The sequence below is a fragment of the Oncorhynchus clarkii genome, chromosome 25, assembly GCF_045791955.1.
Source record: "Oncorhynchus clarkii lewisi isolate Uvic-CL-2024 chromosome 25, UVic_Ocla_1.0, whole genome shotgun sequence".
NCBI lineage: Eukaryota > Metazoa > Chordata > Actinopteri > Salmoniformes > Salmonidae > Oncorhynchus > Oncorhynchus clarkii.
The window spans coordinates 343,259-365,807 of record NC_092171.1 but is presented as its reverse complement, the minus strand read 5'-3'; the positions used below and the strand labels follow the sequence as shown (position 1 = coordinate 365,807).

Genomic DNA, 22,549 nt, shown 5'->3' with positions numbered 1-22,549 from the left:
ATCTACCTACCTCATCCCCATACTGGTATTTATTTATTTATTTTGCTCCTTTGCACCCCAGTATCTCTACCTGCACATTCATCTTCTGCCGATCTACCATTCCATTGTTTAAATGCTATATTTTAATTAATTCGCCACCATGGCCTATTTATTTCCTCAACTTGCCTCATTTGCACTCACTGTATATAGACTTTTTGTTTTCTTTTGTTCTACTGTATTATTGACTGTATGTTTTGTTTATTCCATGTGTAACTCTGTGTTGTTGTATGTGTCGAATTGCTACGCTTTATCTTGGCCAGGTCGCAGTTGCAAATGAGAACTTGTTCTCAACTAGCCTACCTGGTTAAATAAAGGTGAAATAAATAAATAAAAATAAAGAAGGATTTGAGCCTTGAGACAATTGAGACATTATATTTAAGTGCCTTTTAACAGGGTATGGTAGTAGGTGCCAGACGCACCGGTTTGTGTCAAGAATTGCAACGCTGCTGGGTTTTTCACTCTCAACAGTTTCCCGTGTGTATCAAGAACGGTCCACCACCAAAGAACATCCAGCCAACTTGACACAACTGTGGGAAACATTGGAGTTAACATGCGCCAGCATCCCTGTAGAACGCTTTCTACACCTTGAAGAGTCCATGCCCTGACAAATTTAGGCTGGTCTGAGGGAAAAAGGGTGCAACTCAATATTAGGAAGGTGTTCCTAATGCTTGGTATACTCAACATCTAGCCCGCCACAGTAAATGGGAAAATGTATATGCAAAACAGTACATTATGTCCTCAGACATTTGAAGTTGAATTGCTGCTTTGGAGAGAGGTATGCAAACACCAACAATGGGATGCACTAAAACTTGCATTATCCACATAATGCTTAATTTGAGTCAATTTGCAATTATCAGCCCTGATTAACAGAGCAATTAGAACAATTGATGAATTCACCATCTAAAAGGCTTAATCCAATCTGTCTCTTAAGGCCTATAACAGTCGCACAAAAGAATCACTATAAAGTACTCTTTGAGAATTCGAAGTGAACACCAATGGGTGGCCATCTCTGTGGGTCTGCAAAGTACTTTCTACAGCCATAAAATTAGATTTGCAATTTGGGTGATCTCTCTCTTTAGGTAGTGTTGCTGCTTTTTTTCATTTGCAATGTTGGGATTATGCACCATGACTTCAGACATCTAAGTCTGCGTTCCAAATGGTATTCTGTTCCCTATATGGCTCAATTTTTATATATTTGTATTATCTTTATTTAACTATTGTCCCTGGTCAAAAGTAACACAGTATGTAGGGAACAGGGTGCCATTTGGGATTCAGGCTCTGACTGTATTGCTGGAATTCACAACCCCTTTATTTCACAACTATTAATTTATTCAGCAATGTGCACTGTCAGGCCTTCACACAGGCCTTCACACTTACTGAGTGAATAAAAGCAGAGATGACACTGATATGATGGCAGCGTCCACAGCATTAAGAAATGGCTGCAATTAACACTTCGGAGTGTCCTGAGTAAGGATGAATAATGTGTTTGTTACCTTTGGCTTTATAGTGAGGGTATGGTACATTTAATTTACTCATACTTGGCTTTCTTTTGAGGCCTTTTGTGTTTCAAAAAGTCATGTTGTAATTCTACTATGGCCTTAACCTGCTTGAAACAACTTCCTTCAACCCCAACGTCATGTTGTCTGGGAGGGTAAGGACTACTAGTGAGTGAGCCAATGCCTCTGTTCAGTAGCTAAAGCACAAGGCATGAGTAACTGGACAAGGGCAATCTGCAGAGGGTCAAGGACAATCGGCAGAACTTAAGATGCATGCTATGATGGGGGAAAAATCAATACAGTTACATATCACAATATTATTTTGGGATGATATTATATCGATAATTTCGGATTTCCGCTCCATCTTCTTTTTAAATAGTGAGCCAACATTTTTCAGCACTTATTTCCATGACTGATCAAAACAAATTTTTTCACTTCTCTCTGCAGCAGCCATATAGTGAGCAATATGTTTAAAACATCAAGATTACAGTATCGAATCGCAATACATATAGAATCATGAAAAGAAGAATCGCAATACACATCATATAGGCACCTAAGTATTGTGATAATGTTGTATCGTTAGGTCCCTGCCAATTCCCAGCCCTAGCAGCGAACATCGGAGGAGTGCATGGGAAAAGGGCAGGCAAGCAACCGAGGCAGGGCCTGCTCACTCACAGTAGACGTCCACTCGGATCGACTTGATGGCCGGTGAGCCCAGGCCATTCTCGGCCTTGCAGTAGTAGCGTCCGCCCTGGTGCCTCTGGATCCGGATGATGCGCAGGGTCTCGTTGAACACACTGGAGTCCTGGAAGCGGTCGGAGGCACTACCGGCCGTTTTAGTCCACCGGATCTGGGGTTGGAGAGAGATAGAGGCCAGAGGTGACCGAGGAGGTCTAATGCTATGGACAACAGGCTGGACAGAGAGCAATGGGGTCAGCCATGGGATAAATATATTGCAACACACACTCTGGATTAAAATGAGCCAATGAGCATGTTTTACAGGAAGTGAAATACCGAACTAGTAATAATGTATTTTCAAATATGGGCTTAATAACTTTTCAAACATGGGCTTTGTTATGCTCCCAATGTGAGGAACAATCAATGAAACAAATATATTGAACAAAAATCTAAACGCAACATGGAAAAAATGAAAAATATTTTACTGAGTTACAGTTCATATATGGAAATCAGTCAATTTAAATAAATAAATTAGGCCCTAATCTATGGATTTCACATGACTGGGCAAGGGTGCAGCTATGGGTGGGCCTGGGAGGGCATAGGCCTACCCACTGGGAAGCCAGGCCCAGCCAATCAGAATGAGTTTTTCTGCAGGCCAGGTTTTTTTTAACCTTCAATTTATTTATTTATTACCTTCAGTTAACAACAAATTCTTATTTACAATGATGGTCTACCCCGGCCCAACCTGGACCAATTGTGCGCCAACCTATGGGACTCCCAATCACGGCCGGATGTGAAACAGCCTGGATTTCAACCAGGGACTGTAAGAAATGGCTGCAATTAACACTTCGGAGTGTTCTGAGTAAGGATGAATAATGTGTTTGTTACCTTTGGCTTTATAGTGAGGGTATGGTACATTTAATTTACTCATACTTGGCTTTCTTTTGAGGCCTTTTGTGATTCAAAAAGTCATGCTGTAATTCTACTATGGCCTTAACCTGCTTGAAACAACTTTCTTCAACCCCAACGTCATGTTGTCTGGGACGGTAAGGACTACTAGTGAGTGAGCCAATGCCTCTGTTCAGTAGCTAAAGCACAAGGCATGAGTAACTGGACAAGGGCAATCTGCAGAGGGTCAAGGACAATCGGCAGAACTTATGAGGCATGCTATGAGTTTTTCTCCGGGCCAGGTTTTTTTTTTACCTTCAATTTATTTATTTTTTACCTTCAGTTAACAACAAATTCTTATTTACAATGATGGTCTACCCCGGCCCAACCTGGACCAATTGTGGCCAACCTATGGGACTCCCAATCACGGCCGGATGTGAAACAGCCTGGATTTCAACCAGGGACTGTAGTGACTCCTCTTGCACTGAGATGCAGTGCCTTAGACCGCTGCGCCACTCGGGAGCAGAACATCTTTTTTTTTTGTACATCCAGAGTGCAACAAACATGATTTAGAGCTTGTTTATGGAAAAGTGGTTATTTCTGAATTTCAATGTTGCAACTTGCTGAAAATTGTCCACAGATATGAACACTGTGGACAGTTGTGCAGTTGTGAGACCGGTTGGACGTACTGCCAAATTCTCTAAAACAACATTGGAGGTGGCTTATGGTAGAGAAATTAACATTAAATTACCTGGCAACAGCTCTGGTGGACATTCCTGCAGTCGGCTTGCCAATTGCATGCTCCCTCAAAACTTGAGACATCTGTGGCAATGTGTTGTGTGACAAAACGTCACATTTTGGAGTGGCATTTTATTGTCCCTAGCACAAGGTGCACCTGTGTAATGATTATGCTGTTTAATCAGCTTCTTGATATGCCACACCTGTCCGTTGGATGGAATATATTGGAAAAGGAGAAATTCTCACTAACAGGGATGTGTCCAAATTCGTGCACAAAATTTGAGAGAAATCAGCTTTTTGAGCATTTGGAAAATTTTTGGGCTCTTATTTCAGCTCATGAGACTTTATAAGCTGCATTTATATTTTTGTTCAGTGTAGTACCACACATTTGTTTTACTTTCTTTATAATATATTATGTCCATATACTCTCGATTGAGAATCGCAACAGAACAAAGTGTTTGTGTAATACAGTACATGAATAACAATTATATAAATGGTAAAATTGACTGAAATGTATATCTATGGCGCCATTGATGGATAAGCGCATAAAATATTTAGGTGGCTCATGCATCTGGAAACAAGAAACAAGGCATCCGTGGCATTTGGACAGATTAAATAAATTTGTGATCTGAGAAGGGAGATGGATGAGAACATCAGTCGCCCGCTGCCTGTCTATGCATTTGCACGGATTCTGCATTTGGCCTCCGAAGGCAAAGAAGACCGCAGCGGTAGGCAGCAGCAGTGTTCTCGGGAATGCGCAAATGGCGCTTGCAAGAAAGTGGATGTGAGGCCCCCTGTGTACACTCACTACGCTCACTCTGCCAGTCATGCCGACAAGCAGAGCAATTTGCCCATTCAGCCCTGGCATGGCCCTTGCTGGGGCCTGTGTGAGCTTTCCTGTGTGGTTGACCTACATTGCAACAAAACCCTCCTTCATCATAGCGGCTCCTTATGAGCGGGGACGGCCGGGGGTCGGCAGTCAAGGGAGCTGCAGCAGAGACCCATTCAAGAGGGTAGGTGGAGGGGCATTGAGGAGCCACTAACAGCCCCACCCTTCACCACCTCCACCCTGCAAATCATCCGCTTCCACTTTCTCATTCTCCAAGTAAAATGTACTTGTTGTTTGGCTCAGTTAGCTACTTTTCTCATGGCACCACGGGTGTGGAGGCAGAATAATAATTTCGAACAGAGTCACAACCTAGCTTTGCATGTAGAGAGGAGGGATAAAATCAATTTCATGTTTTGCTGAAAATGGTAGGTAGCGTGGATTTGTTTACATGCATATTGGTGTTGGCTAAGGAATAACATGGCGTTGGAATTCATGGGGCTTAGCTTAGCCACGCCGGCTTTCTTTTTGGGGGGTTGGGAGGATAAGATGTCCTCTCTTTCCTCGGCAACATGAACCTGGGCTATAAAACTTCTAGGTCCCCACACAGTGTCTGAAATGAAACCAGGCATGCAGAATTTCAATTCGATTTATTACTACTGAACTAACCAGGACGGTGAAAGACATTGGACAATGGCACAGATATTATCACTGTCAACTCAGTGATGCCATCTAATTTGGGTGAGTGCTAGTTGCTGCGAATTAAAAAACAAAGATTTTCATGATGGACCACTGTATAGTCAGGTCTCGTAGGTATTTCTTAGAAAATTCTCTATGTAGTTATAATGTCATGTTTACAATGTGCTTATAGATGTGTAATATATGCTTTATTATAAACAATATAATATCATAATGCATCTTTTGTGATGTGGCCTGCTTCAAAGTCAGCATGTGCTTATCACATATTCCATCCAGTCTATCAAAGCCACTGGTTGTAGCCTATGATACGATCATGAAGCACATTACAGAATGTTCCAGTAAGATAATAAAAATAAGCTGTTCTCTGCATTGTATGTCACTCACATAGTCATTCACAAACACAGCAGGGCTATCATATGGTTGCCGGTTTGCCTGCATGTAGCTAGTCAGCATCAGCAGCAGCAGTAACAGCAGATGACTGGCATATGAGAGAAGCGCCTCAGTCCCTCGATCAGCACCCTGCAGTGACGTAGGCTCTAGTTTGGGAAAAGACAGGCAAGCATGCCCATTCGCCAGCCTATTTATAGTGCCACTGCCTCCGCAGTCTGTTATAAGCAGCAGTCCCGGGGATCTGCCAGTCAGCCACACTTGTTGTCTGTGGGAGCCCCGGATGCACAAATTATCTTGGACTCTTGAATGTGTGTGTGTGGGGTGGGTGGGGGTGGGGGGGGTGCATGTGGACAGTGGCTGAGCAGGGAGGAAGAAAGGTGCATCAGTGTGCTAGCTAGCTGAATATACCGAAATCGTGGGATGACATAACAATATTTTCTGTCTGCTACCCCCTGTTGCCCTACCTACCTACCTCCCTCCCTCCCTCCCTCCCTCCCTCCCTCATGCTCTCTCCATATCAAAGAGAGAGAGAGGCAGAGTGGAGGAGGAAGAGAGGAAGATACAGTACAGTGCTGCTTTAACTGGGGGGGATATGGCAGAGGAAGGGCTCAAGTCGGAGACTCCACTTGAGCTTCGTGCAAAAAAGGGTAATCCTCCCCATAATAGTGGTGTCTTTTGAACTGTTGAAAACTTCCTATGGAGTTTCAAACAGGTTCTTGAAAATAATGTGTGGGATTGTCTTAAGATAAATTACTGCTTCGTCACCGCAGACTTCACACACTCACTCAACCATTAGTGCCTTCAGAATACTAAACCAGCCAGCTCGACACTCTTAGAAGTAAAGGAGTCTGGAAGAACCTTTTGGGGGTTCTAAAAATATCCACGCAAGGGGAACCTTTTCAGTTCAAAAAGGTTCCACCTCTGAAAAGGATATTTGAGGAACCCCTGTGTCAAGGTTCAAACCAGAACCTTTTTAATAATATATTGTAGCGGTGGCAGCCTATCAGAAGATTGAGGGCATGGCTTATTGGAGGCGTGGCTTTGAGATAGTTAATTTTGGTCATGCGTTACAGTAAATGTCATTCCTGTTCATCATGTTAAGTTTGTACACTGGAAATGTATAGTTTCCTTAAATATTTACGCATATTACATATTCTAATACAATATTCATAATATTAACATTGCTGATTACATATAGTAATAAAGTGGTAACTATTCCAACTTTGGGATTTGCATAGGCTCAAGGAACTCATACAACTCTAAGACTCGTTGAAGCTAAAAAACTGTCAGTGTTCAACCTTAACATGACAATGACAATGACAATGATGACAATACAACAGAACAGAGGAATTGTCACACCCTGACCATAGTTTTCTTTGCATGTTTCTATGTTTTGTTTGGTCAGGGTGTGATCTGAGTGGGCATTCTATGTTACATGTCTAGTTTGTCCATTTCTATGTTTGGCCTGATATGGTTCTCAATCAGAGGCAGGTGTTAGTCATTGTCTCTGATTGGGAACCATATTTAGGTAGCCTGTTTGGTGTTGGGTTTTGTGGGTGATTGTTCCTGTCTCTGTGTTTGCACCAGATAGGGCTGTTTTGGGTTTTTCCACATTTCTTGTTTTGTTAGTCTATTCATGTATAGTTTCTTTATTAAAGAACCATGAATAATAACCACGCTGCATTTTGGTCCGCCTCTCCTTCAACTCAAGAAAGCCGTTACAGGAATGACATTTATTCACACGGGTAGCCTAAAAATATATTTCTGGAATTCACCCTCTTACTAAGCCACACCTCCAGTCCAGGATTCCTCCAGGAACACTTTGCTACATTGAAACATGAACAGTTCCTCCAAAAACCCCTCAACAAACAAAGATGCAAATATGAACCATTGACTAGCACTGGTTCCTTGAGGAACTCCAATTGTACTTTTTTTTAAAAATAAATAGTGCCTGACAAATAGTGTTTACCTCGGTGTTTAAACTTTAACATCAGGAGTTTGATTAATCTGCTACATTTAAAACTATACCTATATTATGGGAATATTTGTGCATGTATCTGGTATCCCCTTAATCATTGAAAATATACATTACTGACAGTTGATATCTTTGCCATGATTTCTGTTTTTTAAATTAGTATTTTCTAGAAGGGAGTGTACCAGCAGTTTATGACACACAGCAAATTGGCCAGTGTTAATGTTTTTCAGTGTAACATTTCTAGTCTTGATTATATGAAGGGTTCTACCTAGTACCAAAAAGGGTTCCACTATGGGGAAAGCCGAAAAACCATATGGTTGTACTTTTTTCTAAGAGTGTATGCTACTTTGAATACACGTCAAATACATTACTTCATTTAGAGCATGTTAATCAATCATGTCATCTGCAATTAGCTTTTACTTACAATGTATGTCAATTGCCCAATGCATTATATAATTTAATGTAGTATACTAGTGAGGACATTGAAACAGAGCAGCATGCATTCCCAGTAGTATGTTAGACAATCCTGGAGGAAGAATCCAACAACTCTCTGCCATAACAACAATCATCCAGAGCCCATGTAGCCTTACACACCAATTAAAGGGCTAAAACAAAACAGGCCATTAGAGCTCATTAGTCTAGCAATGTGTCAGCGCTGGAACAAATACCATCAACACATCAATAGTTACCACTACCAGTCATGATCAAAGTGACACGTGCCATGTCCAGAGCTGAACACAGAGTCCTGGACTACAATCGTCTACTTTTGTCTGAATTACAGTCAATTGCTCAAATGTGGCCACTGAGGTCACTGACTGAAAACAAGATGGAAAGATGGCTTTACACTGTAAATATTCTAGGCTATGCCAAAGATAGCCTGGTTAAACCAGGCTGAACGCTGCGCTCACCAGGTTATCAAGATGGAATTCTGCTAATAAATGGGTATGTGGAATCCTCCCCAAAAATAACTGGTTCAATCAGCGTCATGTTGTTTATTTTTTTTAAATGTAACCCTTTTCTCCCCAATTTCATGCTATCCAATTGGTAGTTACAGTCCTGTCCTATCGCTGCAACTCCCATACGGACTCGGGAGAAGTAATGGTCGAGAGCCGTGCGTAACCCGAAACACTACACAGCCAAGACGCACTGCTTCTTGACACAATGCCCGCTTAACCAGGAAGCCAGCCGCACAGATGTGTCGGAGGAAACACCGTACACCGTGCATGCGCTCGGCCTGCCACAGCAGTCGCTAGAGCGGGATGGGAGATCCCGGCCGGCCAAACCCTCCCCTAACACGGACGACGCTGGGCCAATTGTGCACCGCCCCATGAGTCTCCCGGTCGCAGCGACAGAGCCTGGACTCGAACCAGGATCTCTAGTGGCACAGCTAACACTGCAGTGCCTTAGACCACTGCGCCAGTTGGGAGGCAATCAGTGTCATGTTTGAAACTATGGGTGAATATTCAGCACACAAACCCATGTGGTCGAACACTGTGATTTGGATTAGGTCAAAATATCTGGGGCTCCATTTTACACATGGATGGAAGCCAGGCCACTCCAAAGACATTTCTTGACCTTATAATATCCGTTGACTCTACAGTGCCTTGCGAAAGTATTCGGCCCCCTTGAACTTTGCGACCTTTTGCCACATTTCAGGCTTCAAACATACATTTTTTTTGTGAAGAACAAGTGGGACACAATTATGAAGTGGAACGACATTTATTGGATATTTCAAACTTTTTTTAAAAATCAAAAACTGAAAAATTGGGCGTGCAAAATTATTCAGCCCCTTTACTTTCAGTGCAGCAAACTCTCTCCAGAAGTTCAGTGAGGATCTCTGAATGATCCAATGTTGACCTAAATGACTAATGATGATAAATACAATCCACCTGTGTGTAATCAAGTCTCCGTATAAATGCACCTGCACTGTGATAGTCTCAGAGGTCCGTTAAAAGCACAGAGAGCATCATGAAGAACAAGGAACACACCAGGCAGGTCCGAGATACTGTTGTGAAGAAGTTTAAAGCCGGATTTGGATACAAAAAGATTTCCCAAGCTTTAAACATCCCAAGGAGCACTGTGCAAGCGATAATATTGAAATGGCAGGAGTATGATGATCACTCTGGATGAACTGCAGAGATCTACAGCTGAGGTGGGAGACTCTGTCCATAGGACAACAATCAGTCGTATATTGCACAAATCTGGCCTTTATGGAAGAGTGGCAAGAAGAAAGCCATTTTCTTTCTTAAAGATATCCATAAAAAGTGTCGTTTAAAGTTTGCCACAAGCCACCTGGGAGACACACCAAACATGTGGAAGAAGGTGCTCTGGTCAGATGAAACCAAAATTGAACTTTTTGGCAACAATGCAAAACGTTATGTTTGGCGTAAAAGCAACACATCTGAACACACCATCCCCACTGTCAAACATGGTGGTGGCAGCATCATGGTTTGGGCCTGCTTTTCTTCAGCAGGGACAGGGAAGATGGTTAAAATTGATGGGAAGATGGATGGAGCCAAATACAGGACCATTCTGGAAGAAAACCTGATGGAGTCTGCAAAAGACCTGAGACTGGGACGGAGATTTGTCTTCCAACAAGACAATGATCCAAAACATAAAGCAAAATCTACAATGGAATGGTTCAAAAATAAACATATCCAGGTGTTAGAATGGCCAAGTCAAAGTCCAGACCTGAATCCAATCGAGAATCTGTGGAAAGAACTGAACTGCTGTTCACAAATGCTCTCCATCCAACCTCACTGAGCTCGAGTTGTTTTGCAAGGAGGAATGGGAAAAAAAATTCAGTCTCTCGATGTGCAAAACTGATAGAGACATACCCCAAGCGACTTACAGCTGTAATCGCAGCAAAAGGTGGCGCTACAAAGTATTAACTTAAGGGGGCTGAATAATTTTGCACGCCCAATTTTTCAGTTTTTGATTTGTTAAAAAAGTTTGCAATATCCAATAAATGTCATTCCACTTCATGATTGTGTCCCACTTGTTGTTGATTCTTCACAAAAAAATACAGTTTTATATCTTTATGTTTGAAGCCTGAAATGTGGCAAAAGGTCGCAAAGTTCAAGGGGGCCGAATACTTTCGCAAGGAACTGTAAATTATGGTGGAAAATTAAGTATTTGGTCAATAACAAAAGTGTATCTCAATACTTTGTTATATACCCTTTGTTGGCAATGACAGAGGTCAAACGTTTTCTGTAAGTCTTCACAAGGTTTTCACACACTGTTGCTGGTATTTTGGCCCAATCCTCCATGCAGATCTCCTCTAGAGCAGTGATGCTTTGAGGCTGTTGCTGGGCACACAGACTTTCAACTCCCTCCAAAGATTTTCTACGGGGTTGAGATCTGGAGGCTGGCTAGGCCACTCCAGGATCTTGAAATGCTTCTTACGAAGCCACTCCTTCGTTGCCCGGGCGGTGTGTTTGGGATCATTGTCATGCTGAAAGACCCAGCCACGTTTCATCTTCAATGCCCTTGCTGATGGAAGGAGGTTTTCACTCAAAATCTCACGATACATGGCCCCATTCATTCTTTCATTTACACGGATCAGTTGTCCTGGTCCCTTTGCAGAAAAACAGCCCCAAAGCATGATGTTTCCACCCCCATGCTTCACAGTAGGTATGGCGTTCTTTGGATGCAACTCAGCATTCTTTGTCCTCCAAACACGACGAGTTGAGTTTTTACCAAAAAGTTATATTTTGGTATCATCTGACCATATAACATTCTCCCAATCTTCTTCTGGATCATCCAAATGCTCTCTAGCAAACTTCAGACGGGCCTGGACATGTACTGCCTTAAGCTGGGGGACATGTCTGGCACTGCAGGATTTGAGTCCCTGGCGGCGTAGTGTGTTACTGATGGTAGGCTTTGTTACTTTGGTCCCATCTCTCTGCATGTCATTCACTAGATCCCCTCGTGTGGTTCTGTGATCATTTTGACCCCACGGGGTGAGATCTTGCCCCAGATCGAGGGAGATTATCAGTGGTCTTGTATGTCTTCCATTTCCTAATAATTGCTCCCAAAGTTGATTTCTTCAAACCAAGCTGCTTACCTATTGCAGATTCAGTCTTCCCAGCCTGGTGCAGGTCTACAATTTTGTTTCTGGTGTCCTTTGACAGCTCTTTGGTCTTGGCCATAGTGGAGTTTGGAGTGTGACTGTTTGAGGTTGTGGACAGGTGTCTTTTATACTGATAACAAGTTCAAACAGGTGCCATTAATACAGGTAACGAGTGGAGGACAGAGGAGCCTATTAGAAGAAGTTACAGGTCTGTGAGAGCCAGAAATCGTGCATGTTTGTAGGTGACCAAATGCTTATTTTCCACCATAATTTGCAAATAAATTCATTAAAAATCCTACAATGTGATTTTCTGGATTTTTTTTCTCATTTTGTCTGTCATAGTTGAAGTGTACCTATGATGAAAATTACAGGCCTCTCTCATCTTTTTAATTGGGAGAACATGCACAATTGGTGGCTGACTAAATACTTTTTGCCCCACTGTATGTGTCTGCTTGGGGGGGATTATATGCGGCTGTGATTATAATCGAAGATAATTATCTTGGTAGATAATGCGGTCGACATTTTGTTGTGAGGAATTCTAAGTCAGGTGAACAGAAGGATTTGAGTTCCTGTATGTTGTTATGATCACACCACGTCTCGTTAATCATAAGGCATACCCCCCTGCCCCTCTTCTTACCAGAAATATGCTTGTTTTTGTCGGCGCGAAGCATGAAGAAACCCGGTGGCTGTACCGACTCCGATAGCGTGTCTCGAGTGAGCCATGTTTCTGTGAAGCAAAGAACGTTACAACCACTTAGGTCTCTCTGGAATGCTACCCTTGCTCAGATTTCATCAACCTTGTTGACAAGAGACTGGACATTGGCGAGTAGTATGCTTGGGAGCGGTGCGCGGTGAGCCCGTCTCCGGAGCCTGACCAGAAGACCGCTTCGTCTGCCCCTTTTACGGCGTCGTTGTTTTGGTTCGCCGGCTAGGATCAGATCAATTGTCTTGGGTGGTGGGCAAAACGGAGGATCTGTTTCGTATTCCTGGTCGTAATGATGGTGATTTAATGTTGCTCTTATTACCCAGTAGTTTCTCCCGACTGTATGTAATAAAACCTAAGATTACCTGGGGTAGCAATGTAAGAAATAACATGTAAAAACAAAAAAAAATACTGCATTGTTTCCTAGATACGCAAAGCGAGGCGGCCATCTCTGTCGGCGCAGTAAGTTACTCCAGAATGCACACAGGACAATCTGGCAGAGGAGTAGGGTTGATCCGAGCGTTCTACCCTAACAACAGCAGTCAAGCACCCAAGCCAAACGGCAGAATTTTCTCCATCTCCTTAGCTATAATAAATCCACTAATTTCAAAACTCCGTCCTCCAGAAACTGGAGAGCAACACTTACACAGTTCTACTATGTGATGTCTTTCAAAAAAGCTGCATTAGAAAGCATTACCTACACATACTGACTAGCTCATGGTCTAGACAGAAGCATGCTACATGGCAGACCAGTCTGCATGTCCAGCCCACTCATTATCTCAGCCAATCTTTGACAGCGGGAACGTTGCTGTATTCTTCCATGGCTAAACCAACTAGCCTTGTAATTTAACCATTTTAAACATATTTACAAATGGCATACAAGTTTATTATTAAGGCACATGAATGTTCACATGTTCCAGAATGCATTTCTTCCAAAAACATAATTTGATTTAAAAAAAAAAGATTTACGTTCAAATGGCTCTCCTCTGAAGTAGTGTCACGAGACATACGCCTAGTTTCCTGAAACTAAGTTTACGTTTCAGCCTTATTCTAAAATGTATTAAATGGTTTCCCCCCCCCCATCAATCTACACACAGTACCCCCCCAAAAAAAACATTTTTTTGAAATATCACATTTTCATAAGTATTCAGACCCTTTACTCAGTACTTTGTTGAAGCACCTTTGTCAGCGATTACAGCCTTGAGTCTTATTGGGTATGGCACTACAAGCCTGGCACACCTGTATTTGGGGAGTTTCTCCCCTTCTTCAGATCCGCTCAAGCTCTGTCAGGTTGGATGGGGAGGGCCGCTGCCCATTCATTTTCAGGTCTCTCCAGAGATGTTCGATTGGGTTCAAGTCCGAGCTCTGACTGGGCCATTCAAGCACATTCAAACTTATCTCGAAGACAATCCTGCAAATTCTTGGCTGTGTGCTTAGTGTCATTGTCCTGTTGGAAGGTGAACCTTCTGGAGCAGGTTTTCATCAAAAATCTCTCTGTACTTCGCTCCATTCATCTATCCCTCGATCCTGACTAGTCTCCTAGTCCCTGCCACTGAAAAACATTCCCACAGCATGATGCTGCCACCACCATGCTTCACCGTAGAGATGGTGCCAGGTTTTCTCCAGACGTGACGCTTGGCATTCAGGCCAAAGAGTTGAATCTTGGTTTCATCAGACCAGACAATCTTGTTTCTCATGGTCTGAGAGTCCTTAGGTAACTTTTGGCAAAGTTCAAGTGGGCTGTCATGTGCCTTTTACTGAGGGGTGGCTTCCATCCATTTCCAATATGGCGCTGCAGTAGGACGTGTGTATCCGTCTCTGTCTTTGTCATTTGTCTTTTCCTGTGTAAATAGCCGGTCTATTTCGTATACATCTTAATCTCACTTTCTATCTATCACACTTCCGGCGCCGACAGAGATGGCCGCCTCGCTTCGCGTTCCTAGGAAACTATGCAGTTTTTTTTTTTTACGTGTAATTTCTTACATTGGTACCCCAGGTCATCTTAGGTTTCATTACATACAGTCGGGAAGAACTACTGAATATAAGAGCAAAGTCAACTCACCATCAGTACGACCAGGAATATGACTTTCCCGAAGCGGATCCTGTGTTCTGCCTTTCTTTCAGGACAACGGAATGGATCCCAGCCTGCGACCCAAAACAAAGACGTCGTAAAAGAGGGAAACGAAGCGGTCTTCTGGTCAGGCTCCGGAGACTGGCACATCGCACACCACTCCCTAGCATACTTTTCGCCAATGTCCAGTCTCTTGACAACAAGGTTGATGAAATCCGAGCAAGGGTAGCATTCCAGTGGGACATCAGACTGTAACGTTCTTTGCTTCACGGAAACATGGCTCACTCGAGAGACGCTAACGGAATCGGCGCAGCCAGCTGGTTTCCTCACGCATCGCGCCGACAGAAACAAACATTTTTCTGGTAAGAAGAGGGGCGGGGCGTATGCCTTATGGTTAACGAGACGTAGTGTGGTCACAACAACATACAGGAACTCAAGTCCTTCTGTTCACCTGATTTAGAATTCCTCACAATCAAATGTCGACCGCATTATCTACCAAGGGAATCCTCTTCAATTATAATCACAACCGTATATATTCCCCCCAAAGCAGACTCAATGGCTCTGAACGAACTTTATTTGACTCTTTGCAAACTGGAAACCACATATCCTGAGGCTGCATTCATTGTAGCTGGGGATTTTAAACAAGGCTAATCTGAAAACAAGACTCCCTAAATTGTATCAGCATTTCGATTGCGCAACCAGGGCTGGTAAAACCTTGGATCATTGCTATTCTAACTTCCGCGACACATATAAGGCCCTCCCCCGCCCTCCTTTCAAAAAGCTGACCACGACTCCATTTTGTTGCTCCCTGCCTACAGACAGAAGCTAAAACAAGAAGCTCCCGCATTGAGGTCTGTTCAACGCTGGTCCAACCAATCTGATTCCAAGCTCCAAGACTGCTTCCATCACGTGGACTGGGATATGTTCCGCACTGAGTCCAACAACAAGATTGACGAATACGCTGATTCGGTGAGCGAGTTCATTAGAACGTGCATTGAAGATGTCGTTCCCAAAGCAACGATTAAAACATTCCCAAACCAGAAACCGTGGATTGATGGCAGCATTCGCGTGAAACTGAAAAAGCGAACCACTGCTTTTAACCAGGGCAAGGTGACCGGAAACATGACCGAATACAAACAGTGTAGCTATTCTCTCCGCAAGGCAATCAAACAAGCTAAGCGTCAGTATAGAGACAAAGTAGAGTCGCAATTCAATGGCTCAGACACAAGAGGTATGTGGCAGGGTCTACAGTCAATCATGGATTACAAAAAGAAAACAAGCCCCGTCAAGGACCAGGATGTCTTGCTCCCAGGCAGACTAAATAACTGTTTTGCCCGCTTTGAGGACAATACAGTACCACTGACACCACTGACACAGTACCGCAACCAAAATATGCGGACTCTCCTTCACTGCAGCCAACGTGAGTAAAACATTTAAAGGTGTTAACCCTCGCAAGGCTGCAGGCCCAGACAGCATCCCCAGCCGCGCCCTCAGAAAATGCGCAGACCAGCTGGCTGGTGTGTTTACGGACATATTCAATCAATCCTTATCCCAGTCTGCTGTTCCCACATGCTTCAAGAGGGCCACCATTGTTCCTGTTCCCAAGAAAGCTAAGGTAACTGAGCTAAACGACTACCGCCCTGTAGCACTCACTTCGGTCACCATTAAGTGCTTTGAGAGACTAGTCAAGGACCATATCACCTCCATCTTACCTGACACCCTAGACCCACTCCAATTTGCTTACCGCCCAAATAGGTCCACAGACGATGCAATCTCAACCACACTGCACACTGCCCTAACCCATCTGGACAAGAGGAACACCTATGTGAGAATGCTGTTCATCGACTACAGCTCAGCATTTAACACCATAGTACCCTCCAAACTCGTCATCAAGCTCGAGACCCTGGGTCTCGACCTCGCCCTGTGCAACTGGGTACTGGACTTCCTGATGGGCCACCCCCAGGTGTTGAGGGTAGATAACAACATCTCCACCCCGCTGATGCTCAACACTGGGGCCCCACAAGGGTGCGTTCTGAGCCCTCTCCTGTACTCCCTGTTCACCCACGACTGCGTGGCCACGCACGCCTCCAACTCAATCATCAAGTTTGCGGACGACACTACAGGGGTAGGCTTGATTACCAACAATGACGAGACGGCCTACAGGGAGGAGGTGAGGGCCCTCGGAGTGTGGTGTCAGGAAAATAACCTCACACTCAACGTCAACAAAACTAAGGAGATGATTGTGGACTTCAGTAAACAGCAGAGGGAGCACCCCCCTATTCACATCGACAGGACAGTAGTGGAGAGGGTAGTAAGTTTTAAGTTCCTCGGCGTACACATCACAGAAACTGAATTGGTCCACCCACACAGACAGTATCGTGAAGAAGGCGCAGCAGCGCCTCTTCAACCTCAGGAGGCTGAAGAAATCCGGCTTGTTACCAAAAGCACTCACAAACTTCTACAGATGCACAATCGAGAGCATCCTGTCGGGCTGTATCACCGCCTGGTATGGCAACTGCTCCGCCCACAAGCGTAAGGCTCTCCAGACGGTAGTGAGGTCTGCACAACGCAACACCGGGGGCAAACTACCTGCCCTCCAGGACACCTACACCATCCGATGTCACAGGAAGGCCATAAAGATCATCAAGGACAACAACCACCCGAGCCACTGCCTGTTCACCCCGCTATCATCCAGAAGGCGAGGTCAGTACAGGTGCATCAAAGCAGGGACCGAGAGACTGAAAAACAGCTTCTATCTCAAGGCCATCAGACTGTTAAACAGCCAATACTAACATTGAGTGGCTGCTGCCAATACACTGACTCAAATCCAGCCACTTTAATAATGGGAATTGATGGAAATTGATGTAAAATATATCATTAGCCACTTTAAACAATGCTACTTAATATAATGTTTACATACCCTACATTATTCATCTCATATGTACAGTATATGTATATACTGTACTCTATCATCTACTGCATCTTTATGTAATACATGTATCACTAGCCACTTTAAACTATGCCACTTTGTTTACATACCCTACATTACTCATCTCATATGTATATACTGTACTTGATACCATCTACTGCATCTTGCCTATGCCGTTCTGTACCATCACTTATTCATATCTTTATGTACATATTGTTTATCCCTTTACACTTGTGTGTATAAGGTAGTAGTTTTGGAATTGTTAGGTTAGATTACTCGTTGGTTATTACTGCATCGTCGGAACTAGAAGCACAAGCATTTCTCTACCCTCGCATTAACATCTGCTAACCATGTGTATGTGACAAATAAATTTGATTTGATTTATCTACGAACTAAATACACTTTCCTGTAACCCACCTCACCCAATGTGGAACAGATCTGCTAATTTTATTCTTTATAACTGGAACTTCCATCAGGAGCTAGCAAGCAAACTAGCTACTAGTCTTTGATAGACCTTTTTTCCCCGTCATCAGCCAGCTTTAGCTCGGACAACACCTGCCAGTCTGCACAGCGCGATATCAACCAAGAGCATATCGGACTGGTTTTCTCTACCATATCACCGGATTCTTGCCGCTCTGGATCATTACACCGGATCGTTACTCTGGATCATCACGGCTAGCTAGCTGCAAACGAGTGGCTACTGTTAGCTAACGCCTCTGCCCCGAAGCAAGCACCAGCTAGACTCAAGCTAGGCCCATATACCAGCTAATTCTATACAATACCTCCATTGCCAATTAGCCTGGACCCTTTATTGTTGACATGGAGCCCCGCCGATCCATCACGACTGGACTGCCGACGTGATCCCCCGATGTGGTCTCAACAGGCTATTCTGTTACGATGTCGCTGAAGAACCAGCTACTAGCCCCGGCCCGCTAGCCTTTCTGAATGCTGTGTCCCCTGCATGCCTAGTGTAGTGTTGACAACCGAACAGCACCTTGACTCACCCATTGTTGCTCTTTTGACCCTATGATCACTCGGCTACACAGCTGATGCCCCCTGGACTGTTTCAATAACACGGTACCTCATTTTGTTTATCTGTCAGCCCTAGCCTCGAACTCAGGTCCTGCATGTACAGTTGAAGTCGGATGTTTACATACACCTTAGCCAAATACATTTAAACTCAGTTTTTCACAATTCCTGACATTCAATCATAGCAAACATTCCCGGTCTTAGGTCAGTTAGAATCACCACTTTATTTTAAGAATGTGAACTGTCAGAATGATTTATTTCAGCTTTTATTTCTTTCGTCACATTCCCAGTGGGTCAGAAGTTTACATACACTCAATTATTATTTGGTAGCATTGCCTTTAAATTGCTTAACTTGCGTCAAACATTTTGGGAAGCTTCCCACAATAAGTTGGTTGAATTTTGGCCCATTCCACCTGACAGAGCTGGTATAACTGAATCAGTTTTGTAGGCCTCCTTGCTCGCACATGCTTTTTCAGTTCTACCCGCACATTTTCTATAGGATTGAGGTCAGGGCTTTGTGATGGCCACTCCAATACCTTGACTTTGTTGTCCTTATAGCTATTTTGCCACAACTTTGGAAGTATCCTTGGGGTCATTGTCAATTTGGAGGACCCATTTACAACCTAACTTTAACCTAACTAACTTTAACCTAACTTTAACTGATGTCTTGAGATGTTGCTTCAATATATCCACATAATGTTCTGTCCTCATGATACCATCTATTTTGTGAAGTGCACCAGTCCCTCCTGCAGCAAAGCACCCCCACAACATGATGCTGCCACCCCGTGCTTCACGGTTTGCAAGCCTCCCCAAACATATCGATAGTCATTATGGCCAAAGAGTTCTATTTTTGTTTCATCAGACCAGTGGACATTTCTCCAAAAAGTAAGATATTTGTCCCCATGTGCAATTGCAAACTGTAGTCTGGCTTTTTTTATGGAGGTTTTGGAGCAGTGGCTTCTTCCTTGCTAAGGGGCCATTCAGGTTATGTTGATAAAGGACTCGTTTTACTGTGGATATGTATAATTTTGCACCTGTTTCGTCTAGCGTCTTCACAAGGTCCTTTGCTGTTCTGGGATTGATTTGCACTTGTCTCATCTCTAGGAGACAGAACGCGTCTCCTTCCTGAGCGGTATGATGACTGCGTGGTCCCATGGTGTTTATACTAGCGTACTATTGTTTGTACAGATTAATGTGGTACCTTCAGGCGTTTGGAGGTCTACAATTGTTTTTCTGAGGTCTTGGCTGATTTATTTTGATTTTCCCATGATGTCAAGCAAAGAGGCACTGAGATTGAAGGTAGGCCTTGAAATACATCCACAGGTACACCTCCAATTGACTCAAATGATTTCAATTAGCCTAACAGAAGCTTCTAAAGCCATGACATCATTGTCTGGAATTTCCAAGCTTTTAAAGGCACAGTCAACAGTGTATGTAAACTTCTGACCCACTGGAATTGTGATACAGTGAATTAGAAGTGAAATAATCTATCTGTAAACAATTGTGGGAAACATTACTTGTGTCATGCACAAAGTAGATGTCCTAACCGACTTGCCAAAACTATAGTTTGTTAACAAGAAATTTGTGGAGTGGTTGGAAAAACTAGTTTTAATGACTCCAACCTAAGTATATGTAAACTTCCGACTTCAACTGAAGCTACCTCAATGACCTTGTATCCATGCATATCGACTTGGTACTGGTACTCCCTGTTTATACAGTAGCAATGTTACTTTTACTCATTATTGCTATTCGTTATTCACTGTGTATTTATTCCTCATGTCACTTTCTATTTTGCCTTTTTTTTAATCTATATTTTAACTCTGCATTGTTGAAAAAGGACCTGTAAGTAAGCATTTCAAAAAATCTATGTATTTTGATGTGATTTGTTTTAACCAAATCACATTTCTCAGGCAAAAAAGAAACCCACCTTCAGGAAAACAATAAAATAACATCTAATATGACTGGATCCCACTGAATGTTAAATGCATTACCTGTCAGGTATTTTAATTGTCTGTAATATCTACTTGCTAAAGGTTTGAAATGTCTTAATGTAAATGTAATTATTTGTAATCAAATCAAATTGTATTTGTCACATGCGCCGAATACAACAGGTCAGCAGGTGTGAAATGTGAAGGTGTGAAATGCTTACTTACAAGCCCTTAACCAACAATGCAGTTAAACAAAAAGTGTTAAAGTATTTACTAAATAAGCTAAAGTAAAACAAATATATAAAAAGTAAAACAATAAGTTACAAACAATGCAAAAATACACATAAAATAGCACAGTTAGGAGCCCGTAAAACGGCAGCCATCCCCTCCAGCGCCATTGGTGTCTGTCTTTTAAATTCTGTATTGGACCCCAGGAAGATTAGCTGATGTTATGGCATCAGCTAATGGGTATCCTAATTAAAATTCTAATTAAAATCCCACAATAAAACATTGCATCCCCCAGTAATACATCCCCCAACTCTACCATCCATTGTTTCAAATTAATGTATGCCTTTCCCATTCACTCACTCAAATATGTAGAGTAATAAAAGATTATCACATTGATTCATTAAGACTCTCCCCCCACGTCTTTTCCAGTTCTCTCTTGTTTTTAGTGTAAATGTTTGATTCCCTGAGGGGCTGGTACTGCAGTAGAGCACATCTGATGATTTCCCCTATGGCCATTTCCCCCAATGGGGAGCTCTTCTTCACTCAGTGTGATTGAACTCATTTGCACATATAAAGACTTCGACAGAACAGCGCACCGCCGCCGCTGCCTACAGAAGCCTAGAGTCTGAGAGAGCTTGACTGAGCCCCGCCGATCCGGAAAAGGAAAGGTGGGTACAGAAAGGCAGTTAAGTGGAAGTCTAAAAAGTGGAGGCTTTACAGGAGCAGTAAAAATAGAAATGCTAGACCATGGCAACTTGACTGGTACAGTTGTGGATACACTCAATATGGCCGCCTGTCCACCCATTACGGAAAGTTCACTTAAATTAGTGTATGTTCTAGTAATTCTAATTCTATACTCAGACTACAGCAATTTGACTGATACGCTCAATATGGCCACTGCTCCACCCATCACAGAATGTCGACTTGAATGGTAATGTCCGTTTAAGTCTTTCTAATTTGATGGCACAGACAACACAGTACATAAGTAAATTGGGTCTGGGGATAGTGCAGTGATGATCTCACCTGAGGTCGAGGGTGGCCTGAGACTAGACATGCTAGCTCCAGGGTCTCTCCCTCCCGGATGGTGTAGACACGCTCGGTGTAGCGCTCCTCCTCGATGTTGCATGCGTGGCCAGAGTGGATTATTCGGACTGTAGGAGGTGCTGTGGAGGAAGAAAAGATCAAAGAACTTCAGGAGCATGTTCAATAGGGGTGTAACAGTACACGTATTCATACTGAACTGTTCAGAACTGGGACCTCGGTTCGGTCTGCACTGTGTACCCAAATTAATACATACAAAATATACAGTACCAGTCAAAAGTTTGGACACACGTACTCATTCAAGGGGTTTTCTTTATTTGTACTATTTTCTACATTGTAAAACAATAGTGAAGACATCAGAACTATGAAATAACACATATCATGTAGTAACCAAAAAAGTACTAAACAAATCTAAATATATTTTAGATTTTAGATTCTTCTAAGTAGCCACCCTTTGCCTTCATGACAGCTTTACACACTCTTGGCATTCGCTCAACCAGCTTCATGAGGAATGCTTTTCCAACAGTCTTGAATGAGTTCCCATATATTCTGAGCACTTGTTGGCTGCTTTTCCTTCACTTTGTGGTCGGGTGATTGTGGAGGCCAGGTCATCTGATGCAGCACTCCATCACTATCCTTCTTGGTATAGATACAAAATAAAAACACTAGGCCTATAGGCTATGCCTACTCTGTGTTGTATGCCTCATGAGTACATTTCAGCTGAAATTTATTTTCAGGTTATTCCATTAAAACAACTAGTTCAGGGCTCTCCAACCCTATTCCTGGAGAGGTACCCTCCTGTAGGTTTTCACACCAACC

The 22,549-nt window shown here is 43.1% G+C and overlaps 1 protein-coding gene across 1 annotated transcript in view; it reads right to left on the bottom strand.

Moving 5' to 3' along the window:
• The window catches only part of LOC139383491 (MAM domain-containing glycosylphosphatidylinositol anchor protein 2-like), a 240,466-nt gene that overhangs the window by 127,262 nt on the left and 90,655 nt on the right, over positions 1-22,549 (bottom strand). Inside the window, exons 2-3 of the mRNA XM_071128049.1 lie at positions 21,713-21,852; positions 2,211-2,385 (exon numbers count right to left, since the gene is read on the bottom strand). Of these exons, the coding sequence (XP_070984150.1) occupies positions 2,211-2,385; positions 21,713-21,852 (315 nt within the window). The remainder of the gene's footprint in view (positions 1-2,210; positions 2,386-21,712; positions 21,853-22,549) is intronic.